The 26,233-nt window shown below is 36.9% G+C and overlaps 2 protein-coding genes and 1 long non-coding RNA gene across 5 annotated transcripts in view; 1 reads left to right on the top strand and 2 right to left on the bottom strand.

Moving 5' to 3' along the window:
• LOC144010132 (exostosin-1b) overlaps nucleotides 1-26,233 on the top strand; it is a 61,874-nt gene that overhangs the window by 22,653 nt on the left and 12,988 nt on the right. For both annotated transcript variants that reach the window (XM_077510281.1, XM_077510280.1), the window contains exons 3-5: nucleotides 19,657-19,750; nucleotides 20,401-20,508; nucleotides 23,077-23,196. In XM_077510281.1, coding sequence (XP_077366407.1) covers nucleotides 19,657-19,750; nucleotides 20,401-20,508; nucleotides 23,077-23,196 — 322 coding nt within the window. The remainder of the gene's footprint in view (nucleotides 1-19,656; nucleotides 19,751-20,400; nucleotides 20,509-23,076; nucleotides 23,197-26,233) is intronic.
• Nucleotides 4,656-6,653, bottom strand: LOC144010134 (uncharacterized). 2 transcript variants are annotated; one of them, XR_013281151.1, is made up of 4 exons: nucleotides 6,496-6,653; nucleotides 6,233-6,364; nucleotides 6,110-6,149; nucleotides 4,656-4,894 (listed from the first exon to the last, which is right to left on the bottom strand). It is a non-coding gene; the product is annotated as an uncharacterized LOC144010134 (long non-coding RNA). The 2 variants fall into 2 exon arrangements; XR_013281150.1 differs by having other exon boundaries at nucleotides 4,660-4,894; nucleotides 6,233-6,385; nucleotides 6,496-6,640.
• Nucleotides 7,945-8,661, bottom strand: LOC144010135 (pleurocidin-like peptide WF3). Its single transcript, XM_077510282.1, has 4 exons — nucleotides 8,527-8,661; nucleotides 8,360-8,460; nucleotides 8,262-8,280; nucleotides 7,945-8,176 (listed from the first exon to the last, which is right to left on the bottom strand). Exons 2-4 carry the CDS (start codon nucleotides 8,457-8,459, stop codon nucleotides 8,086-8,088), a joined length of 210 nt encoding a protein of 69 aa, XP_077366408.1. The 5' UTR covers nucleotide 8,460; nucleotides 8,527-8,661; the 3' UTR covers nucleotides 7,945-8,085.

Below are 26,233 nucleotides of genomic sequence, written 5' to 3'. Positions count from 1 at the left end.
ATAGAATTTTCTTATGTGTTTTGATCAAATAAATATTCGGGCCAATATTACTTCTTTTAAAATCAGCAAAAATGGTGTTTTTTGTGTGTGTTTTTTTTGTTTTTTTTGTATTTTTCAAATATTTGCTAGTTTTTTGTTTGTTTTTTTCTGCCAATTTTTGCCAGTTTTTTTTTTCAACATTAACAGATTACAAGGTACAACAAAGATGCAAAAAAAAAAAACACCTGGCAAAAAATCGGCCTATTTTTGCCGATTTTTTTTTTTCCCCCCCTTTGTTGTAAAGTTAAATACTGAAAGACAAAGTATTGTAAAATGGTCCACTGTTATTCCTGTAATTCAAGTCCAAAGAAGTTATTTTACTTATTATATATTAATTTAATGAATCTGCTGATTAATTGGCTATCTCAATTTTTTATTTTTTATTTTTTCCCGAATAGCAGCCTAAAAAAAAAAAAAGAATCTATGCTGGTTTTTTTGTTCTGTTTTTTGGGGGTTTTCGAGTGGGCTGTAACGGATTAATGGAATTTCCATTCATTTGAATGGGGACAGATGATTTATGATTTGTTTTGGGTTCTCAAAGTTATCAAGAGGCATCCCAAGTATCTTCCGGTGTGCTTCTTCTCGTGGTCAAGCTTTCGTTTTCCTACTTTTTACCTTCTACAACACTTGTTTTGTTTTGTTTTGTTTTTTTGTTTTGTTCAGACAGTGCTAGCCGAGTGTCTGCGTGATGGATCGTCCCCATATTCTCCGCTTCCGTGTCTCCTCCAGGCACTCCACCTCGGAATATAATTGAAAACGCCCGTTGCTTCCCTCCATTTTCTTTTTCTTTTTTTTTCCGGAGTGCTCCTCTTCGATTCTTTTTACATTTCGGACTTGCTTGAACTTCCACTTCCGGTTGTTTTAGTTTCCAGCCTTCGAAAATTGGGGCTGAATGATTTTTATTTTTTATTTTTATTTTTTTATTTTTTATTTTTTCACTCCTGCAATATTGCAATTTAATATCCGATTTTTATTTTTCCTGGTCCTCTTCCTGTGTTTTTTTTTTTTTTTTTAAACAAACACAAAGTTTTCTTAGTCAGTCCTCTCCTGTTTTTGTGCACAAATTGGCAAGGAGGTTGGGGAAAAAAAAAAAGCTCCGTGATGGACTTTTTTTCCCCACGAGAACTCGTCATCCGTCTTCATTCATTTCGGCGGCGCTCGTGTTAGCGCTCGATTATCCCGTGTTTACACCTGAAGTCAACGTGACTGTTGACAGCGGTTGATGCTGAGTGGCGAGCAAGTTCACGTTAGCGTTAGCGTCCTCCTTCCGCCACCGTTTGAAAGCGGCGGAAGGAGGAGACGACGTCTGCCCCGGCCAGGGAAAGACTCCGTTTCGCCGCAATCAGCAGAGCCGATCGCGTTACACGGGCAGGTAGGCGACCTGCCGCAGTCCGGCCGTCATCGTTTCACATCGATTTTCTTTCTGCTGCCAACAGACTCCCCGCCAGCCAGCGAGCGAGGAAGATGAATAATTGACGGGACGCCGCCGGCTTGCGTCGGTAAATAAATACTTAACTAATATTGGCCCGCCGCAAACCGCACGTCTCCGTTTACCGCCGCGCTGGACCGGCCCGGAGGGCAGACGGCGCGCTCGACATTAAATATGACGGGTAGAATATGGAGCTCGTGGAAACTGCACTGCAGCCCGTTTGGATGCTTACAAAATATATTTAAAATTTTCATTCAAATGCATTTCTTCTTTTTTTTTTCCTTTTTTTTTTTTTAGACACTGTAATCAATTTTCTTTTTCAACCCAATCGAGTCAATAATTTCACAAATAAATTTAAGAGCTCAATATGGTGAGAAAAAAAAAAGTCGCTTATTCGACTTGCTTTTGCAGCACAACAGCTAAATGCTGCGTCACCATGTTTGCTTCGAAGATGCTAGCACTATTTTTTAAATACTTTTCGGCACCCAAATATTGAAACCTAAGTAAAAGTTTTGAAAACTAATGTTGTATTTTTGGATTCCTATTTTGACATTGAACTCCAGAGTGATTATCACCGCACGTCTCTCACTAAAAACCTCCTTGTGAATCCAGATGAAATTCATAATTCGAGGTACGCAAACCTTTAGCCACTCGTTCACTCGTTTGACTCCTGTTTTTACTTGCATAAAAAAAAAAAATATGTCAGCAAAGGAGTCACTCTGGCTAATAACAGAGTCCGAGCCGACAAGTGGCTTTAAAAAAAAAAAAAAAAAAAAAAAAAAAAAGTTTTGCTTCCATTTAGCAGCCAGACGCGATAATTGCGGGTTGTGAAGGCAGACGGTTTGTTGGGAAGGAGAAAAAAAAACAAGAAAAAAACAGAAAAACAAAACAAAAAAGAAACGAGAGGAAGTTGAATGACGGCGCGTTCAATTAGCACCAACGTATTGTTCTCGCTCGACGGAGGGTGCCACGCCTCCGTCGTCGTTGGCGTTTAGATTTTAACGAGCGCGCCATTAACGAGCACTTGATTGGCAGCGGATGGATGCGCTCACAATGTCGAGCAAAAAAAAAAAAAAAAGTCTGAGGTGGACCATTTTGTTTCTGGCTTTTCTTTTGTGGACACTTTGACGACGGCGCTTGGAAAACAACATGGCGGCTTTTTTTTTTTTTTTTTTTAATACTCTTTTTGCGGAAATAACAAAAGTCTACCGCAGGACTATTGAGGACCAAAACTGCCTAAATTCAAACTAAATAAATCACTAAACAAATCAATAAATATAAATACATAAATAAATACATAAATATATAAATAAATATATAAATACATAAATACATAAATAAATACATAAATAAATAAAAGTGAAAAGAAAAATGGAGATTAAAAAAATATAATTTAAAAATTATATTTTAAAAAATATATTTAAATAAAAAGAGCAAAAAATATATATATAAAGAAATAAATACATTTGTATTTAATTTTTCAATTATACATATATTTTTAATCCATTTTTATTTTCACTTTTAGTCATTTATTTATTTATTTTTCATTTATTTATTTTGAATTTTGGCAGTTTTGGTCCTCCATACAGCAGTCTTCCAGAAATGAATGACTTCCGAACGCTTCCTCCTTTTAAATAAAATTAGGTCTCTAAAATAAAAAAAAAATCATTATTGAAAAGTTGATTTCATTTTTTTAAGACGCTCTTAATCAAAGTAATGTAAAAAAAAAAAAAAGTTTTAAATCTGTATTTAATATATTTTTTTTATCAATTGCACAAGGGTGTGTCAACTAATAAAACTGGATAAATTAAAATAAATATTTCAAACATTTATAATCTAATATAATATAATAATTTATAATAATAAATAAATTACATTTTTTAAATTTAGTCGTTCTTCAAAGAGGATAAAGAATATACACATGTATAATAGATATCGGTCAACTGTTACACGACTGATAAAACACATTACTGTCCCGTTTTTTTTTTTTTTCCAAGAATTTGGAAAAAGGTGGTTGAAAATGCCAACGTTTGCCCGCACTCACCGCCACTACTCCAAACACAATAAAACGAACACGCGGTGAGCGAGGAGGAAGCAACGTTTGCTTTTGTTGCACCGGGCTGGAAACAAAAACAAAATCGATTGGAAACGAGAGAGCGGTCGGATCCTGCTTCGGAGGAGTGGGTGGGGGGGCGCGGTTTTTAATGCGAGGGTCACTCGTGTCATCGGCGGCGGTTGTTTACCGAGAAGCGCTCGTTGGCCAGACTTGTGCGCTAAATAATAGACGAGGCAGCACGCACGCGACAGCATGAAGGTTGAGAGACGGGTGCGTCACACATGCACACGGGGGGGGGGGGCAGTGGGTGTGTCAAAGTCGATATAATTCCGCCACATGACACCGAGCGAGCACTTCCTCGGTTTACATTAGCGCCGTCGGGTGCGATATTTATTTATTATGATGGAAATTGTGTTCAGGCCGACCAACTTTTCATCACGCCGATATCCCGCAAAAACCGCAACGGCGCTCGAGATGACGCCGTCGTTATTCGGTGCAGTAGAAAGACTGTAGTAAACGTATGTCGTTCAACCAAAAAAAAAAAAAAAAAAAGCCAACAAATATTAAGTTCTGTTGTTAATGTGCACGCACACGTTGACTTCCTCCACATATTGACCTGCTTCACAAGCATACAAGGGCCAAAATATGCCTTGTGAAAATTCAATTGCACTAAAACACTAGCCACCAGAGGGTGCTAGAACTACACAAATGGAAACCAACCTGACTTTTTGAACAGGTGTGGAGCATTTGAATATTGTGAACGCTCGTGAATACGAGATTTTTTTTCAATATTGTGACCTTTTTTTTGTATCACCAACCTCGCCACCATATCGTGATAATTATCGTATCGTGACCTTCATGTGGTTAATATATGATCAACCATTTCATAAGCAAATTAAATCCACAAATATATCTATTGTGTATATGTATGAATATCTATCTGGGGTGTGTAAACTTTTGAAATTCACTCAACATGCCTTATAAATACTTTTGAGAGCTAAATGAGTACTGAAAATATCAAATCAAACACAACACGTTGACTTGCGTTGACTTGAGAGTACAGAATGAATTCAACTCATATTTCAATTGTATACAAAATGTGTGCAATTATAATGAGGAGGCTATTTTCTTTTTTTTCCACATTTGCTTTATTGAGCAGAGCAAGTGAAGACACAAACAATCAAATCGAAGCTTTTCAAACGACGTCGAGCGTCTTTTTTTTTTTTGCCAGCGAGCCGGATGCATTTTCCCCTTTTTTTTTTTTTTTTTTTTGCAGCGTGCGTCACGTGGTCAAGCTTGCTTGTTGCGTTCACTCCTCCACGATGACGTATTGCTGCGGTGGCGCCCCCATGTTCTGTTGTCGGTTCTCCCTGGTTGGAGGAAAAGGAAGGGAAGACGGTGACGATTGGGAACGTTTTGATGTCGGAATGGGATGAAATCTTTGGCAATGACATTTTTTTTTTACATTGAAAATGAGGAATTCCATCTTCAGCGTCTGCTTGTGCAACCTACTTTTTTTTTTTCTACCGCAGATTGTAAAAATACGCAAAAAGACGGAATCACATTTTTTATTTTTATTTTTTGGTAGTGAAATGAGAGAGTCTTATTTTATTTTGTAAATTCGGGGCCCCATTCAACTTCTTAATAAATTTCATCTTGACGTTTTATCATTTTATCCTATATGTCCAAAACTTTCAACCAATAGTTGTGTGAATTGCCTTGTACCTGACGATTCGATTCGTTTCACGATTCGATTCAATACCGATTAATCCCAATGCCAATTTATAAATCTTTTATTTACATTTATAAATATATTTATGCATTGTTTATTTATCTATCCATCCATTTTCTTGACCGCTTATTCCTCACGAAGGTCGCAGGGGATGCTGGAGCCTATCTCAGCTGGCTTTGGTCAGTAGGCGAGGTACACCCTGGATTGGTTGCCAGCCAATCGCAGGGCATTTATATAATTTATAAATCATTTATAGATTTTAGATAAAATAATTTATAGTTTTTGTTTTTTTTTTACTGAAATTTCGAAAATACTAATCAGTAAACTTGTACATGTAGAACACCATTGAAATAAAATATTAAGGCTTCATGTTCCATTCACATAACATTTTTCCATGATTATGGTGTGAACCCTTACCCTAAATAAGTTGAAAATGTTTCCATCAAAAATGGATGTTTAAAAATCGATTTGGCCGCCTATTGAATCGATTCGAAAATTGCGCGCTGTAATATCGCAATATATTGCCAAATCAATTTTTTTTTAACACTTCACATCATCCCAACATCAAAAAGTTCGATTCATTCAGGACGTTTTTGCCGCCATTTGTCATTTTTCCAAGAATGATCGTTTTTCACGTGGTTTGCGTATTTTACAACGAACGGCATTCCGCGGCATTCACACGCAATTTCTACTACAATTACACTGCGTTTAACACAAACCCGTGTATAATGCGCCCAAAATCATCCTTGAGAAGTTTTTTTTTCCTTCTTCTGTACTTGTCTATAAAAAAATAGTGTTCTTCACGGGATTTGATATATTCTTGTGACTTTTGTTGCACGAGTCATTTGCTTACCAGGCAAGCCTCTTCTGCTCACGGACTTGTTCTCGGTGAGCTAAAATAAAAAATAAATAAAAAAATATATGATTTGATGAAATGCATTAAATGGTTTTCTGGGATAATAAACTCGGCGTTTACCTCTCCACGCCGAATGTGCTCCTCTGAGGGCCGCCTTGGTGCCTCTCCAGAGACTTCGAAAGAAACAGTCGCCGGGCTCGGCCATCAGCATCACCAGCGACATCACCAGGAACAGCGTCACCAACTTCATCGCTAGGGAAATAAAAAAACGCGCTTCCACGCAAGAAATCAATGCAACAAATGATTATTTAAAAATAAAATAAAATAAAAAATAGTATTGTAAGCATGGCTCCAACTGACTGGATTAAAATACAAGTGCTTACCTTCCGACAGGTGGACGAAATGCGATCCGGTCAAGTCGCCGATGTGATGTACGATTGCTTGCGTCCGTCTCTTTCGTTTAAATGGTGCGTTCGGCCGTTTGAATTCTCAGATCATTCCTGGTCAAACCGCGGGACGTCCGGCCATGATCTCGCACCATCGGGCGACCGGTTGGAACTTCTGCTTGTGGTTTTGTCACGATGTTTATCAGACGTCAAACACGTTGACGCTTGAGAAACCGAGAAGGGAAGTCGCATTTAGTCAGTCGGTTCAACAAAAATAATTTAGAAAATATTTGTACATAGTTAGAAAAAGATCAAGTAAAGCCATCACAAGTTCTTTATTTTAAAAAAGTACCTTTAGAAATACATATTTTTATATTTTAAAACTCGCCAATTTATGATGTACAAGTGCAAAATAAAAATTACTACATTAAAAAAATAAAATTAAAATATTAAAAATAATAATAATAATAATTTTATTTAATTATTAATTATTAACTTTTAAACATTCATCTTAAGGCCTTCACAAAGTTGATATTGGATGAAAATGAAATTTAACAAAAATTTTTTTTTTGATTAATCTGTTGAAGACGAGCAAAAGTAAATCCATCACAAGTTTTATCCTATTTTGTACATTTAAAAACTGTAAAAAATAAATAAATAAATAAAAATAAAAATGTAAAAAATTGTGCAAAAAAAAAATATATAAGCACCTATGCAAATAAAATTAAAATAAACGCTTTCATTTACTGTAATTAATGGACTTTTTATTAATTAATTTATTCTTATTTATGTATTTATTTATTCTTTTATTTTAAGAGAACATTTTTTAAAAAACAGTCATTTAGGTAAGTAGGTCCTAGTGGAATTTTTTTTTTTTTTTTTTTTTTTTTTAAATCTGCAAAATTTTTACTTTAATAGGAGTGTTAAATTACACTGTACAGTCTCAGTTATTGAGCATGACATAAAATACAAAAAAAATCAATCAATTAATAGTTACGCAATGAATGGGCTTCCTCTGCACATTGCCAAACTGTTCATATGACAATATTCAATTCAAATGAATATTTTTTAAAAATATATATAATTCATTTAAAAGTGATCATTATTGTTGAACCAAAATTTCCTAATAAAACATGAATTGAAGTTTATTGTCAGACTTGATGGTTGACCTTTACCTAATGCAGTTTAATAAATCTTTTTTTTTTTTTTTTTGTAATTAACTATTTTTCTTTATATCGAAAAAAATGTGGGGATTTTTATGCTCTTGTTTGGGAGTCAATCAGCTCCTTAATGGCAACATAAAACCCTTTAAAAATTCTCTTTATTGATGCACATTTCTTAACACTTTTCCTGCGCATGACAATAATTTTATTAATTTCATTCTCCAGATTTTTTTTTTTTTTTTTTTTTTTTTTAACAAGCATGAAATAAGATACAAGAGACACATTTGAGCCTGGTTATATTTTCGATTTATTTCACATTGCATAAAAGCAATAACATCACGTTGTCGTGCGTTTGGAAGCAGTTTGTATGGAGCTTAAAAACAAACAAAAAAAAACAAAAAAACCCGGCAAGCAACACACGAGCTCAGTTGAAAGCGGTCTGCTCCGGCCCGAATTCCAGCGAGCGCTTGTTGAGCTCCTCCTGCTCCTCAAAGCCGCGATTCCTGTGGATCAACCTGCAACGGCAAAATTGCAATCGCGCGTTCACGTGAGATGTTGACAAACGTTTAAAAACGAAAAAAAAAAAAAAAAAAGTCTCACCCGTGGATCAGCTTTCCAGCTAAAGAAAAACAACAAGTGTCATTAGAACAAATTTCCGTCACCAATAAGATGTTGAAATAAATCGAAAATAATCATACCGTGAACCAAGCCGTGAAAAATGAGTCCCAGGAAACACTCGCCGGGTTGCGCCATCAGCACCACCAGCACCAACACCGCCAAAACCGCCGTCCACTTCATCCTGCGCCAAAAAAAACAAAGAATAAATTCCGTTTCTGCCACTTTTTGAAAATGTGTATTTTCTCACCTTCCCACCAAATGACCGTTTCTCGTATGATGAGCGGCGAAGCGGTGTCGGACGTTCTTCTTCTTCTTCTTTTTTAGCGTCGCGCTGCTGGCGACGCTTCCTTTTATAAGTGCGCGTTTTGAAAGATAGTGGGACGGAACGACGTCGGATGCGTTGGCGCCCTCGAGATACGAGTGACCCGAGTTACAAGGTTTTCGCCGTGCAAGTGGTTTGCCATATGAAACCGTTTTACAAAAATAAAAAACAAAAAAATCAAAAGAATTGTTTAACAAATTTTGTCATTTTTGTCATATGAAACGTCTGCTAGCTTAACGTGTTTGTTTTTAACCAAAAACCCCCAAAATTCTTGAAAAACTGGACTAAAATTTCTATGAGCACTTTCCATGCAAAACTGGATTTGACTCCCTACAAAAAAAAAAAAAAAAAAAAATGCGTAAAAACTATGAGAAATATTTTTATGCATGTAGACAAATTGGATGGATGTTTTTTTTGTTTTTTTTTAAAGAGAATATTGTAAAAAAAAAAAAAAGAAAAAAAAAGTTATTTAAGTAAGCATGTACTATTAGAAATATTTTTTTACATGTAGAAAAATTGGATGGATGTTTACAACTGTATTCATATTCAAGAACAAAAAAAAAAGTGAATCAATTCATCACCACATACTTTAATTAAAGAAATAAGAAAACTAAAGAAATAAAACACCAATCACATAAGAGGAAGAAAAAGTTCTGTGCGTCTTTTGTTTGTTTGTTTTTTTGGGGGCTGGAATGTGGCGACGCAAAGTCATCTTCTATCTTGGTCCGCATCTTATCGTCTTCCGCTTCTCTCGTCGCTAAGAGGAACTTCATCATGGTGAGAAAATTTGAGAGAAAAAAAAAACAACAACAAAAAACACTATTTGCTCTCTCTGGTCTTGATGATAATTCGGACTAAAGTTTGGATGAAAAATTATTAGATTTGACTCCTTCAAGTTTCCAAAAACCTCAGCTAACAGGTGCTCTATATATACACACACACACACACATATATGTATATATATATATATATATATATATATATATATATATATATATATATATATATATATATATATATATATATATATATAAGGGATGTAACGATATCCAAACATCACCGTACGATATCATGACATGAAGGTCACGATACGATAATTATTACGATATTGTGGGGTCGTTGGAGATTTTAAAAAAAGATCACAATATTGTAAATAAGAGCTCATACTAAAAAAAAAAAAAAAAAAAAAAAAAAAAAAAAGCACAATATTGTGCTTTTGTACATAACTGCAATTCATACAATCTCTAATAACAAATATGGAGTCACTTACTTGCCAATGCAAGCACACATTGATGGCTTCACAAGCAAATTCGGTTCCCCTTCATCCGACAATTAGCATAGATTTGAAACATAGAAGGCCAAAACATCCCTAATGAAAATTAAATCGCACTAATAAACTAGCCACTAGAGGGTGCTAGAACTGCACAAATGGAAATCAACCTGACTTTTTTTTTTTTTTTTTTTTACAGATGTGTTCCTTTTAAATATTGTGAACATGACGACGCCGATATTGTGGCAGTTTTAATATCGATATCACGATGTTGCCCTTATCGTTACATCCCTAACATTTAATTTTTTTTTCCTCCCACATCAATGGCGCCACATGTGAAACCCCTCGTGAAGTTGAAAGTTGTGAGCGGGCTGAGCTCTCAAATCCGCCGGCGCTTTGATGAGGTCTTTTCGCTCGTTTGATTTGCGGGCGAGCGAGCGAGACGTCCGCCGGTCTTTGTGTGATCTCGCCGCCATCCCGACAAAGAGAGAAGCGAGAAGCTTCTCGCCGTCTGTAACCACGTTTGCCGTCTTTCTCTCTCAACTGGCTCGGACTGAATTCCACTCGTCTTCTCATTTCCGCCAAGAAAGAAAAATGATGCGAGAATTGCGAAATGATACGAGAATGCTTTGAAGCGTTCAACGTATGTTTCGTTGTTGCCGTATGAACACAATCAGTTGTTGTAAAACGGCCTTTTTAGAAGTATTTGTTCAGTATTATCAAACACAAGTGTCGGCCTGATTAGGGTTATTATAGTTTTTGAATTTTTCATTTGAGTTCGTTTTGATTTTGTTTTCTGTTTTTATTAGTTTTAGTTATTTAATAAGTGCTTAGTTTGTTTAGGTTTAGTTTCAGTATTATTTTTTTTTAAATGTGTATTACTTGTGCACAATATTTAAAAAAAAAAAAAAAAACAGCATGGGAGTGACATTGTCTTTTGGTGCTTTTCTATTGGCTGTTGCAAGATGACATCACTTCTGTGTGACACGCCTTCAAACGTCTTTATTCCGGTTAATACCAAAATAAATCGACTTAAAATTATTATATTATAAATAATTAATTAAAATTACCATTAATTAATTATTAATTCCATCCATCCATTTTTTTATTAATTAAACTAATTAATAAAATTTACCAAAGACTAAAACAAAGGGTGTTTTTTGTTTTTGTTTTTTTTTTGCTATATAATTAATTTTTTAGTTATTAAAAAAAAAAAAAAAACATTTTCGTTTTTATTTTATTTCGTTGCCTGAATTGCGTTTGGAATTTTAGTTTTAGTTTTTTCTTTAGATTTAGCTAATGAAAATAACCTTGGTCAGCAGAGTTGCTGTAATTTCAATAATAATAATAATAATCATAATAATAATCATAATCATAAATAAATCACTGTTGCAAATAACATAAAATTAATCAATAAATTCACTTAATCATCTTACCACTGGAAAAAAAAAAAATAGTTTTAGTTTTTTTCATATAGTTAACTAAAATAATCTTGGGCTTGATGTATCATTTTGTCTTTACTAAATATCTATCGCCATGATGATCCAGTATTGAGTAATAAATAAATAAATAAGCTCCCAGACTTCCCAGGTCATCTCTCGTCTTTTGATTCCTACTTCGTCATCGTCATTATTATTATAACTTCCGACATGAACACAAAACAAGGCCGCTTTTTGGCTCTCGAGCCGTTTCTGGGAACAAAAGGGAGCCGCCGAGACCCCCGCCGCCGGCTTTGGCCTAATACTCACTTGAAAGCGCCGATCGGATCCGTCCTTAAGACCCCGCCGAGTGTAAACGTCCTCGCCTGGATTAGTGCCGCTTGTTCCGACTCGCTTCTCAGAAAAGGAAATCGGTACGCCACGTTTGCAGCCAGCAAAAATATCCAATGTGAGCTCTGGTGTTTGATTTTTATTTCTTGATTTGAGGTGAGCGTTTCATACATGTCATGCATGTATTTTAGTTTGGAAAAATGTGACCCAAAAAAAATAGATTCTCTCTACAAAAACAACTTGAGAATCACACATTTTCCATTGAAATAGCATTAAGTCCGGTTAGCTTCATGCTAACTCGGCATGGGCTAATTTGTGTCATTTTCAAAAGACAACACGGTTTCGATAATCGCTAAGACTGGCTTTGTGGTGGTGTCTAAGCAGGGCACAAGTTGTTTGGCTGAGTTGAGTAAAGCCTGTTGAAAAGTTAATAGCCTCCAATTAGCTTGGTGAGCAGTTCCATACAGAGGAGAAGGAGGGCGCAAGGTGAAAGAGAGTTTTTGCTCTGAGTAATGTGCATTGTCCTTTTAAAAAAAAAAAAAAAAAAAAAAAAAAAGGGTACCAGTGGGTACTAGTTAGCCCCAAGAACGACATGAGTAGCCCCTAAAAATGATCACCAGTGGTGGGACACTGTGATTTACTGAGAAGAATGTTAGTGGAATCCGTGAAGGTATCCAAAAAAAAGTTTGTCAATTAATCAGACGATTAATCGGTTATCAACATTTATTTTTTTTTTCTGACAAAAATCGGAGTCGGCAAAAGCCTCAAAATGCTTTTCGTGGGCCGACCGGCGATGCATTTCAAAGCGTTGGGCTAATAACGCGGAGATGCTTTCGTCCTCAAAAGGACGTTGCCGTGCCAACTTTTTTTGTCTCGTGAAGGTGGCGCGCGTGGCACAGCTTGTTGACTTTTGAAAGAGACACGGCAACAACGAAATGGGAACAAAACAAAAAAAAAAAATCGCACACGCGCACACGCCGAGGCGTGTAAGTCAAGACAATCATTTCTTGGAAATAGGAGGGCTGAAATGAGGCCGGAGGTGTGAGGAATGGATTCACTATGGTGGGAGGAGGGGGGAGGGGCTTTTAATACACTGCCGCAAAAATACACACACACACACACACACCGGCGCTCCACCTCATCATGGCCGCAGAGGCTGAAAGATGAAGAATTGACGAGTGGAAGACTTGTGACTCTCTAATCAACGCTGCGTTGTTGTTTTGTTTTTTTGTCAAGTGACACATTGCAATGTTGCAGACCTCCGATCGGGTCAACGCTGTTGGCTGTAAAAGGGTAAAAAAAAAAAAAAGACGATTCCATGTTGGGATTCTAGGCACGCTCGGGTAGCCAAACAAGAACGGGGCGCGAATATATGAAAGCAAAAATCATATCCGGCTTAAAATCACAAACGACAACAACGAATGCGTCCAGTCTCGACTATCACACCATCGGATTCTCGGCACCCAAACAAAACACTCAGATCGTTTAGATTATTATTATTGTCCCAAAAGTAAGGAAACTGTAAGGTTTAAAATGCAAAACAACAAAAGTTTTTTTATTTTTATTTTGTAGAGCACATTTCATATACAAGGCAAGTCGATGTGCTTTACACAAAAAGAAAACAAACAACATACAGAAACAAAGAAGAGAAAGCAAAAGTAGGTTACAAAATGGACGAAAAGAACATACAATGGCGATTCTACAACATTCGACTTTTAAAAACATTTCGTGGAAGGAATTTAAAAAAAAAATGGTTTCAAAATGTCTAAAAGATCTTTAAAGTTTTTCACCTGGATTTGAAAGCATTTTCAATCGGGGCCGACTGCACGTCTGTCGACGAGCTTCTTCCATTTGTGTGCAGCATAACTGCTAAATGCAGCTTCACCGTGTTTACTTCGAACTCTGGGTTCCACTCGTTGGCCCAAGTCGAGGGAGGAAGGAAGGAAGCAAACTAAGAAGGAAGCTTGGAAGGAAGGAAGGTAGGTAGGAAGGAAGGAAACAAGGAAAGAAAGAAATAATATACAGATTTTTAGTACCAATTTTTTCCTGATAATAAATGAAGAATCTTGCTGGTTTGAACGGTCCATAATCTGAAGAGTGACGCGTTCACAAGCTGGTTTTCCTGTTTGACGCGATGTCGCAGGCCACTTTTTTTTTTTTTTTCCTTCCAAACTGCTTGAAAGCCAAAGTGTACCGAAAAGAAGCGTTTGTTGGCACCCGGAGAGAAACAAGCGAGCGCGCCGAGAGGCCACGACGGGCGTATTGATTTTTTAATTTATTTTTTATTTTTTGACGCGGCGACGGCCGTCCAACTCGTCTCCGGCGGGAAAGCTTGCGAAGACGCCGCCCACCGCCTGGCCGGCCGCCTCCTCCCCTGGCGGACGGCGCACAAACATAAACATAAACATATGCAGAGATATGAATCGAAGGCCTCAGGCTAGTTGACGTCGATTTTCACTCGCTGTTCTTGAACGCAGCCTCCCTGCAAGCAACACGATTCATACGAAAACCATGTTGAGATTGAAACGTGAACGATGACTCATCGTTTTCCGATTATCGGCGTCTATGGAATTGATTTTGAAGTCCCCGTAAAGTCGTCGTCTAAATTTGACACACTCCGGCGAAAGTGTTGCCAAATTGGAGTGATTTAAAAGTAGACGTTATAAATGAAAAATTCAAAATGGTGGCGCTATGGGCGTGGCCACTGAAGCCACGAAAGCCACGCCCTGCTCGACCAATCAAATGCCACCACTTCCATCTGGAAACATTTTTCTAACGTCGAAACATAATCAGCGTACGTTTAGGCAGCAATAATATATCCATATGGAGCTTTTTGACAATGCAACAACGAGGCACTCTAAAGCTGCCATGCCACCATGAAGTTCGTGTCCATATGCTGGCCAGTCATTTTTTTGTTTTTTTGTTTTTACCTTTCATTCTTCCGCCTTTCTCTCTGACGTGTACGCACTCATGGCTGACAACGAGGCGCTCTAAATCTGCCATGCCAGCACAAAGTCCCTGTCCACATGCAGGCTGTGAAGTCTAACTTTTTTCTTTTTTTTTTTTTTTTACCTTTCACTCTTCTACCTTTCGCTCTCGGTCGTGCCCCTCACTCAGGGCTGACGACGAGGCGCTCTAAAGCTAAAACATTCAGTAGAAAATGTTCAGGAAAAAAAATGCATTTTCAGATTGTGAAGGAAAATCCCGAATGAGAACGATGGCGTTCAAGTTTTTATAGCGGGGGAGTGGTTAGTGATACTCGCATATTAGCCACACCCACAAAAATCAGGAAAACTGAAATGATGAAAAAAAAGTTTGAGTTGAGTATGAAAATGTTTGCAGCAATTGTCGTCAAACACGAATTTATTGATTAAGGTTTGGAAATGGAAAAGGACAAACAATCTCGCCAATAATGACCCCGGCCCGGGGACAAATTTTTTTTTTGTGTTTTTTTTGTTTTTGTCTCAACACGCTAACGAGGTGGGAGAATGACGGAGAGGTCCGAGTTCAATTACCTTCCCCCCCGACGGCTTTCAATTAGGCATGAGCGCGAGCGGGCAAAAAAAAAATCAATCGGACGACTGATGACGTCCGTCGCCGTTCAATTCCTCACCCGTGGAAACCGAACGCGTCCGGCGACGACGTTCAATCACTCGGCGGCCCAAACGAGAGCGACGCACGCCGTCGATCCGACCGCCTCCGGCGTCTCTGTTTCCTGTCGGTCAATAACGAACGAGGCTCGTCGCCGCAAATATGCACCGACAGACATTTGTCATTTTTCACACGGGTGTTTTTTTGTTTCGTTTTTTTCCTCTACCCACCTGTTTGTTTCCTGCGCGACGGCGTGGAAATCTCGCCGTCATTTGGAAATGTCAACAGTGACGAAAAGATGTTGCCTTTGGAGTTGATCACTTTGAAGGGATTTGTCAAGACGACGCTGAAAGTTCACAGCTGATTGGTTAACAGCAAAAAGCTTTTAGATGGGAGGCGAGTGGGAAAACGTCTGCATTTATTTATTTATTTTATTTATTTATTGAGAAGGACATCGTCGTCCATTCCAAGATGGAACGATAAGGGTACGATAATTTGTGCAGTTCTAGCACCCTCTAGTGGCTAGTTTATTAGTGCAATTTAATTTTCATTTGGGATGTTTTGGCCTTCTATGTTTCAAAACTACGCTAATTGTCAGAGCCCATTATGGCAATAAAAAGTTAATATTTTGCTTAGAATTAATTTGATATTTTTTACAATTAGTACCTTTTAAAAACACATTGTGCAACTTTTTGTCGACTGGTGATGACATCACAAAGGGCTCGGGTAACCAATCACAGCTCAGCTTGTGAATGTCACATGACCAAAGCGAGAAAACAGGTGAGCTTGTGATTGGTTTACCTGAGCCCTTGTGATGTCATTTTCAGTCGACAGCAAGTTGCAAAATGTGTTTTGAAAAGGTACTAATTGTAATGTGAAAAATAATTGAAAATATCACATTTATTGGAGGCAAAATGTGAATATTTGACTGCCAATAATGGCTAAATAAGTCAAGTATCCCTTTAATAATATTGGAACATTAATAATTATGACATTTCCTGAAACGTCATAATTCACAAAGTATGTAGTGGGGATATAACGTTAATGGCAATATCGTGATATTGCGATATTAAAACTGCCGCAATATCGTTGACGACATGTTCACAATATTGAAAAGGAACACATTTGTTAAAAAAAAAAAGTCAGGTTGATTTCCATTTGTGTAGTTGTAGCACCCTCTGGTGGCTACTTTTTTTTTAGTGCAATTTAATTTTCATTGGGGATGTTTTGGCCCTTCTATGTTGAAAATCTATGCTAATCGTCAGGTGATCGTCGTAATATGCTTGTGAAGCGAGTCAATATGTGGAGGAACTTGATGTGTGCGTGCGTGTCAGTTTCTCAATATTTGTATATATATTTATAATATTTTTCATTGCTGTTATGTACAAAAGGTACAATATTGTGTTTTTGTTTTGTTTTTTTAGCATGAGCTTTTTTTGTGACCTTTTTTTGTATCACCAACCTCCCCACAATATCGTGATAATTATCGTATCGTGAGCTTCATATCGGTTTTTCTGGGTTGGCTCAGCAAACTGAGCCGTGACTTCCTCAGCACGGGTGATGTCATCATCAGTCGACAGCAAGTCGAAAAAGTACTTTTTAAAAGGTATTAATCGTAAATGAATGATAAGGAAGTTTACACATTAATTATAGACAAAATATTAAGTTTTTTCGCTGCCGAAAATGGCTCAATGAGTCGCGTATGCCTTGAAAATAGTAATCGATTACTTGGCGATTAATCGATTAAATGTATGGTAAAATGATTGCGCAAGCTTCAAACTTAAAAAAAACAAAAAAGTAAAACAAAAAATGAAAAACCTGGTGTGTTAAAAAAACAAAACAAAAAAAACTTGATGGAATTTGCTTTTGACCCGTGTAATCAATAAGATAATTGACTCTCTAAAACTGATTCAATTGTGACATTGTTAGTGGATTCTTTCTTATTTTTTGAACATGGCACAGATAATAAACGGGTGATTTCAAACGCTGACATATGACAACGCAAGTAACACAAAATATTTCAAATCATGCGCATCATCTTTCCTCTTCCTCTTTCTTTCGCCGATCAACAAATTGCACCTTCACCGTATCGTCGTCGTGACGACACGCAGTCGATTCACTTCCTCATTTAGATCCTCCAAATGATGGAGCTAAATGTAGAAAACGTGACAAATTGCTTGTTTTTTTGTTTTTTTTTCCAAGTGCGGCATGTTTTCCTTTTGATGGGTTCGTGTTTGAAACCGCAGAAACGAGCAAACTTTTTTCTTTTCTTTTTTTTCCCACCTTGTGAGCTCTTTCATGAACGCAGCTTGTGTTTGTTTTCGGTCCCCTTGTGGACGATTGCGTACGTGCGTGTTTTTATCGCAACGAATCCGTCCAGGCAACACGTGCAAAACAAAACAATTCGACCTGGACAAAGCTTCAACTTGCGCGTGCGTGCGCGCACTTCCTGTTTGCAGTAATTACTTGCGATGGCGTTTCTTGTTGCCGCCATTAGAGGGGGTCATTATTGGACGTGCGGCTGCAGTCGCACGCTTTAATTCAACTCTGAGATGAAAGGAAATGTTGCGGGAAGAAACACGGACAAATATGTATTAAAAAAATAAATAAAAATACATAAAAAAAAAATGTTCTATATTTACAAGAAAACGTGACTTTTTGAAAAAATACATTCATGCAATGTTTCTGCCGGTCATTAAATGAAGGCCTTTAGTGGTATTATATTTATGATATGTATTTGGGACTGGTGGTGATGATGATGATGATGATGATGATGCATTATATTTATAGCCGCCTTCCGAGACACTCAAGGATGCCGTACAATTTAGAAACGATTTAATTCCAAAAAAAACAACTAATTGTAATGCACAAAATGAGTTGTTTCATGTTCCAAATACTAATTGCTCTGAATTTAAAACAAAAACAACAAAAAGTGTTCCTGTCACCAATGTCCAACATGAAAGACTAATGCCCCATAGTGGCAGAAAATGACCTCAACACAAATCTATGACTCTTTAGAACCACAAGTGTTCACTGTAACTTTATGAATTACTTGCTATAAAACAAAACAAAAAATGAACTAAAAGAAACCACCACATTTCTTGTCCATAAGGTGCGATATTAATTAAGTTTGACTTGACTTGACTTGACTTGACTTGACTTGGGGCTGCTGTTTGAGTCTGGAAATGACGACTACAGTAATAAATGTGAAATTCCGCATCTTCACATCTGCAGCTGAATCCTTTTTCTAGTCATACGCAAAACAATATGCGAAAATGATGTGTTTGCTGGGGGGGGGGGTGTGTGTGTGCTACTTTCGTGTGTCAGCGCGTCCCCTGAAAGCGACCTTGAGGTTGACGCGTTGGATGGCTGACATCTTATTTTGCAGCTTTGCTTCTTCGCGCACACGCAGGCGTCTGCTGGTGCGGTTGTGGGGACAGTTGATCCCCAGACAGATTAGGTGGCAATCGGAAATCTCCCCGGGCCGGCCCTGGGATCACGCACACACACACACACACACGCACACACGCCTGTTGGATGTAAAGTCACACAAAAAGTGTCGTTGGCGAGTCACTTTGAGAAGACGACTGGCGGAAATGATTGATTTTAATTTTTTTTTATTTTTTTTGTTTTCTGTGGGACGTAAGATGATTGATTTATGGATTAATTGTATGTTATTTGCAACAATGATTTATGTATTTTTTGTTACTTTATTATTATTATTATTATTATCATTATTATTATTATCGCCATTATTATTTTGCAAATTCCAGCATCTCCGCTGACCAAGGTTATTTTAGCTAGCTAAAACTAACGAAAAAAAAACTAAAATAAAATAAAATAAATTAAATGAAATTAAATAAACGAAAATGCTTTTTTTTTAAAAAACAAAAACTAATGGAAACTATATTTTATGTTCACAAAACTAAAACTAACTATAATTATAGCAAAAATATCCTTCATTTTAGTCTTTGGTAATTCATTTAATATAACATAATATACCGGTAATATAATATATATTATATATACTATATATATATAACTTATACTGAAACTAACAAAACAGAATCAACTTGAAAACTAATTAAAACTAACTAAATTAAAAAAACAAAACTCAAAATGAAATCAAAACTAACTCAAATGAAAAATTGCAAAAACTATAATCTTTGTAATCGAAGAAAAACAAAAAACAAAAAAACATATTACTTCTGTGATAGCTGATATAAATTATTCCACAAGATAATCCACAAGAAAAAAAAATGCTGGAGTTTTTTTTTTTTTTTTTTTTTTTTTTTTTTTTTTTTAACCTTTTGGTATCAAGATAATTGAGGGAAAAAAAGTGGATTTTTGTGCTCAACTTTATAGTCCAAATGATTTTTACGTTTCCATCATTTTTTGCTGTTTCCGTCTTGTGTGTTTGTGAAGGTTCGACTACCAGGAGCTGCTCCACAACTCCACCTTCTGCCTGGTGCCGCGGGGCCGACGTCTCGGCTCCTTCCGATTCCTGGAGGCGCTGCAGGTTGCGCTCTTCATTCTCATCGGTGCTCGCAAACATTTCAATCCGAAAAAACCAAAAACAACAACAAATAAACAAACTGAAATCTGCTGCAAACAGTTTGCAGGAATTTCTGGCAAGTATTCGTCTTGTCCTACACGTTGCAACAATTTTTGCTAGCTTTAGCCGCTAGTGGGCGTGTCCGACACGTGCCAGATGGAAGCGCAAAACTGCAAAATCTGGAAGAAAACGGTTCACCTTTTCAAAGTGCACAAGTATTTAAAAGAAAAAAAAAAAAAAAAAAGTTCTGTTCTGTACTCTGATTGGCTGGACCATGTTGTTGAGGGGGTGTGGCTTAGCGAGAGATGGCAATCAAACTACGACAGATGGAAATTAGCGGAGGAAGTATTTGAAGAATTGTCTTGGGAATTGCGCAAAACTTAATGGCGCCACAAAATGGCCTCCGAGGCCACTCGAGAGGATGAAAGCGATTTTTCCCCCGACGCTTCCTCGTTCCTCAAACGTCTCCTCCATCGTGGATCCCGCGGGATGTTTTATTCCCCCAACTCCGTCGCGTCTTTTTATAGAACTTTGTCATTATCTCCTCGTTTGATGGAGGGAAAAGAAAACAAAAACCAAAACACAAAACCCCCCTCTGTGTGGTTTCCTGGCAGGCGGCGTGCATCCCCGTCATCCTGAGCAACGGCTGGGAGCTTCCCTTCTCCGAGGTCATCGACTGGAGGAAGGCGGCCGTGCTCGGCGACGAGAGGCTGCTGCTGCAGGTGAGGGAACATGCAAGACTTTCCAGGCTTTTTTTTTTTTTTTTTTTACCTTGTACGTAAGAGCACAAGACGACTGCTGTGGAGGACCAAAACTGCCAACATTTGAAATAAATAAATGACTAAAAGTGAAAATAAACTATCATTCGAAAATTATATATATATATATATATATTAAAAAAAAAAGTATAAATGGAAATAAATCCGTTTTTATTTTCACTTTTCTTTTATTTATTTAGCCATTTATTTATTTTCTTAGTCATTTATTTATTTAGTCACTTATTTATCTATTTATTTAGCCATTTATTTATTTAGCCATTTATTTATGTATTTATTCAGTCATTTATTTAGTTAGTCATTTATTTATTTCATCTATTTATTTAGTCATTTATTTAGCCATTTATTTATTTATTTAGTCATTTATTTATTTAGCCATTTATGTATTTATTCAGTCATTTATTTATTTAGCTATTTATTTAGTCATTTATTTATTTCATCTATTTATTTATTTAGTCATTTATTTAGCCATTTATTTACCTATTTCTTCATTTATTTATTTTAGTCATTTATTTATTTAGTCATTTATCTATTGTTTATTTTGTATATTGTTTATTATTAATTTATCTATTTATAAATGTACTCTTCCTGTCAACGACCTCCAACGTGAAAACCTAATGCCACCTAGTGGCAAAACAAATGATCACAACACAAATTTGACACTCCTTTTAACTATTTAACATACTTTTTCTAACTTTTACGATGAATTATTTACTATAAAATAACTGAACGAAAGGATACAATTTTTTTCTCAATTTAAAAAAAACAAAAAACAAACTTGAAATCTTATTGTGCATTTCGAACTGATATAATGTGCAATTAACTGCGAAAAAACTATGGAAATGATGGAAATGATGCAATTAATTACGATAAAAAATTGTAATTGACTGACAACCCTAATATCTTAACATAGTTCACATTTGTGTATATATCTATGTATTATGTATTATGTATGGGCATTAAATTAGAAGAATGAAATGAATTTACCTGCAGAAAACTTACTGAAAACTAACGATATTTTAAAAACTAATACTTAAAATAATAATAAAAACTAAACTAAAACGAAGCACAAAAAGTAAAACTTTAAAAAAAAAAAAAAAAACACCTAACCAATCCGCTCTAAAAACGAATGATATGAAATAATAAATGAAAATTCCCAAATCATTTTGGACGTGGTTCAAAAATCAAAAGTCCAGCGACGGTTCCGTAGCTCTGCAAGGTCGACAATTAAGCGACCTTGCGTTCTCAAAACGACACCCACGGGTGCCCGAAACACTCGGTCTGACATTCCGAGCGCGGCGCGGTGAAATGTCAGCACCCACCGGGTCCGAGTCCCCCTCTTGGGCCCACAGACCCAAACGCTCCAAATCTGAGCTGCGTGTTCACGAAAACTTTTGCCGACCGCTTTTCCAAACACCTTCCCGAGGAAGGCCAAGATGGCCGACGCGGACGCTTGGGGAATTTCCCATTTATCAGCCGGACGACAGCCGGGACGCTCGCGCGGTTGCGCTTCCGCTCCGCAGCCAGGGAAGTGTTGACACGGATTAAAAAGGGATTATTCCGCCATTGGATTACCTTCTGTCGCCTTTAATTAGCACGGCGGGGCGGAGTGCGTTGATATTTACGTTCACAGGATTGCCGCAGGGAGGAGGAAACGCGCCGGATCAAAAATACTTTTCATTTTGACTGGCTTTGACTGATATTTAGCGGCTAATTAGCTCTTTGCTAACTCGTAGCTAGCTAGAAGCTAGTTCATAGCCTAGCTGGTAGCTAGCTAGGAAACAAAGCGATTGCTTTTGATGGAAAACCAATTGGAATCACTTCAAACATTTGAATTACATTTTCGTTTTTTTGGAATGAGTTTTGAATGATATTTTTATACTAATATTTTTATATTATATTTTAATATAATAATATAATAATAATAATAATATATATTTTTGGGGGGGTTATATAATTTTAAAATGAGATTTTTATATCCATTTTTATTTTCACTAAAACTAAGCATTTATTAAATGTATATGCATTTATTAAACTAAAATTAATATTTTTTTTTTTAAACTAATAGAACCACCCTAAAAACTAATTAAAACTAACTAATTTTACCCATTCACACTTTTTGTAGACAAATATTCACCCTTTTTTTTTTTGCAAAAAATTATTACTTTGGCGCCATCTTGTGGCCAAGGAACTAAATTGAAGTTAATTGCGAAGTCCTATTGAGACAAAAAATTTGTGGTATCAACACGATTAAAGTGAATTAAATTGGGAAGAAAAATCATGTTTTGTCCTAGTGGTCGACATGTCTGCCTCACGGTATTGTGGTTTGAATCCCGTGTTGAGACCAGGCGACGACAAGTCGACTTGATTACGCAATACTTGCATGGTGCACTAGTGGTTAGCACGTGTGAGGTTGCTGGTTCGAATCTGAGCCTCTTTTTGACAAACTATAAAGTACAGATGATGATAATAAATCTGAAAAATACAAAAAAATCCTTTTTTGTCTTGTTGCAGGTTCCGTCCATGACTCGCTCGCTCGGCCGTGACAAGATCCTGGTCCTCCGCCAGCAGAGTCAGTTCCTGTGGGACGCGTACTTCTCCTCCGTAGCCAAGATCGTCCTCACCACTCTGGAGGTAGCAAATAAACATTCACCTCCTCACGTTGTCAGCAAACTTGTATTCCATCCACAACGTCATTTTTTTTTTTTTTTAATACGTGACCGCCGGCTCTGCTTCACCTCTCCGCTAAACTTCCACAACAAATCTTTCCCGCTTATATAATCTCGTGAAATATACTTTTTAAACTGCGTCTGGACTACTAAAAGTTCAACATTTCCTCGTAACTCTTATGATAATTCAGAACAATTCGCCTTTTTTCCAGTTTTCAGAGGAAAATGTGATGCGACTACTTTCCTATTTGCACGACAGCATCTTTGCTAAAAGTGAATTGAGGGGCTTCGTTTTTGTTCAAAAGTAGCCCTTTGTCGCCATCTTGTGGAATCTGAAGGCAGTTAACGAACAGAAGAATCCTTTTACGATGTCCTCATTAGTGTTTTCTTTTTTTTTTCTTTTTTTCTTTCATTTTGAGTTCATTTAAAGTTCCTTTAACGCCAATAATTTTACAGGTGGGAATTCCAGTCGCAACGCAGCAGGCACGTCCACGTCAAAATTTTGCAGCCATGAATGTCATCATAATAATAATGCATATATTTGTGAGGACTGGCATCAATTTTTTTATTTTATTTTACAGTTTTTCATGTTAAAGATTAGATAGAAAGAAAAATGCACTGAGCTGTCACCGTCTTACAAATGCAATGATGCCATCTAGTGGCAGAAAAATTAACTCAACACAAATCAATATTGCACGATTGTTTCAATTTTAACACAATTTTATGAATTAGGAAATTACTGCATCACTGACTGAAAGGTGTAGCCATATTTTTTTTCCAATATTTTATTTATAATCAAAAACGGAACAAACAAAAATACAAAATAATAATAATAATAATAAATAAGTAAATAATTACAAGATGTTTCTATTAGTTTAACTTTATATTAAACAAATCAATCACACGTTGTTTTTTTTACAGTATATTGCTTTAATTTTAACAGTAGCCAATTCTAACTCAGTACAGTAGATCATTTTAATCTTAACGTATTTTTATGAATTATGAAATTACTGTATCAATGACTGAAAGATGCAGCCATATTTCTATTTCACATTTTTTCCCCACTTTTATGTTTACCAGAGTATGAAAACATACAAAAAAAATTATTTTATTGTACATTTCGAAGAGATATAAAATTTCAACATCTTACAATTGCAATGATGCCATCTAGTGGCAGAAAATTACCTCAACACAAAATCAATTGCACACTCATTTTTTACAGAGCAGTACAATTAGTTTAACATTTTTCCCACCTTTAAAAAAATCATTTATTATACATTTCGAATAGATGCAAAATCTGCGATTATATTACTATTGAAGTCATGCGATCACGATTAAAAAAATTTAAACACGACACCCCTAATTTGTTAATGCAAAATTTGTACAAAGTGGCGTTTGACTCCAATTATATAAAGGCGACCGACTATTCTGGCTAAACATCTCAAACAATAAGCACAAAACGTTTTTTTTTTTTTTTAATCCCTGGAGTGGAGCACTTGCAATCGTGAACACGAGGTCCTAGCGAGTGCGCGGCAGCGTTGCGCTCGCCGGCGGCGATCCGTGAGTCCATCCAGAGTGAGAAAGAAGGGGAAAAAAAATCAACGAGAGAGAGAGAGAGAGAGAGGAGTCAAGGTTTCCGTGTGGGCGGGCGTTCGCCAGACAACGAACCTGAACAACCTCCACAGGCAAAAAGTGAAACTTGTTGTTAGCTTTCTGGTTGTGCTCGTTGAAAGCCTCGGGGGACCTGACAGACCATAATAATCAAACTTTTTTTGGACACCATACTCAGCATCGATTGCTTTTGCTTGCGTTTGTTTAGAACAACAACGTATTGTTTTTAAAGTCTGCTAGCTTAATGCTAATACATGACGCTAGCAAGTAGCATCGGCGACCTGACAGACCATAATAATCAAACTTTTGGACACCATACTCGGCATCGATTGGCTAATACGCATGATTGCTTTTGCTTCCGAGGCCTGCAGGGGGCAGCACGATGGCATCAAGCAAAGAATGACGCGATTATTTAGAACAACAATGTATTGTTTTTTAAGTCTGCTAGCTTCATGCTAATACAGGATGCTAGCAAGTAGCATCGGGGATCTGACAGATCATAATAATCAACTTTTGGACACTATATTCAGCATTGATTGGCTAATGTGCATGATTGCCTTTGCTTCCGTTTGTTTAGAACAACAACGTATTGTTTTTAAAGTCTGCTAGCTTAATGCTAATACATGATGCTAGCAAGTAGCATCGGCGACCTGACAGACCATAATAATCAAACTTTTGGACACCATACTCGGCATCGATTGGCTAATACGCATGATTGCTTTTGCTTATGAGGCCTGTAGGGGGCAGCACGTTGGCAACAAAAACAAAGAATGATGCGTTTACAAGCACATAAAGTCTGCTAGCTTAATGCTACACATGATGCTAGCAAGTAGCATCTACGTGGCTGTGTTCTAATGATATGTGTGTATATATTGAGGGTTGAATAAAAAAAATTAAAAAAAAAGACTTTTTCTGTTCATATTTACGTGACATCACCTCCATACTAATAAACGGACTGAGAGTGGCAATAGAAATATATTTTGCTGCTTTTAATGTGTGGCTGTCATTATTTGCTAGCGAGCAGATAGTGAATAGAAACATTTGTCGCGTTTTTTTCTTGCGTTGCATTAGCAGACAAGTTAACAAAAAACAAACAAACAATAGTTTCGGAATATATTGAATGCCAGGCGAGTGATGGCAGAGTTTGCGAAATGTTTGTTTTTTTGCGGTCCAATAGTGGAGCCATGCGAGTTTGTCGGAAATCCCCCAAAGAGTTGGCTGACATCACACCGCCAACGCCGCTGACCTTGGCCAGCATGGCCGACGGACACAACGGACTAAACAGCTAATGGAATCCTCATGTTGGGAGCGCTGCGCCCCCCCCACCACCACCACCGCACACGCTCACCTCCCTCCCTCTGGGTGAAGGGCTTCAATTATCTCCCGTCTGT

This window comes from Festucalex cinctus, chromosome 21 (assembly GCF_051991245.1).
Source record: "Festucalex cinctus isolate MCC-2025b chromosome 21, RoL_Fcin_1.0, whole genome shotgun sequence".
NCBI classification, from domain to species: Eukaryota; Metazoa; Chordata; class Actinopteri; order Syngnathiformes; family Syngnathidae; genus Festucalex; species Festucalex cinctus.
This window is presented reverse-complemented; position numbering and strand designations above follow the sequence as displayed.

Coding starts and splice junctions, on each gene's coding strand:
- LOC144010135 (XM_077510282.1), bottom strand. CDS start 8,459: ATGAAGTGGACGGCGGTTTTGGCGGTGTTGGTGCTGGTGGTGCTGATG.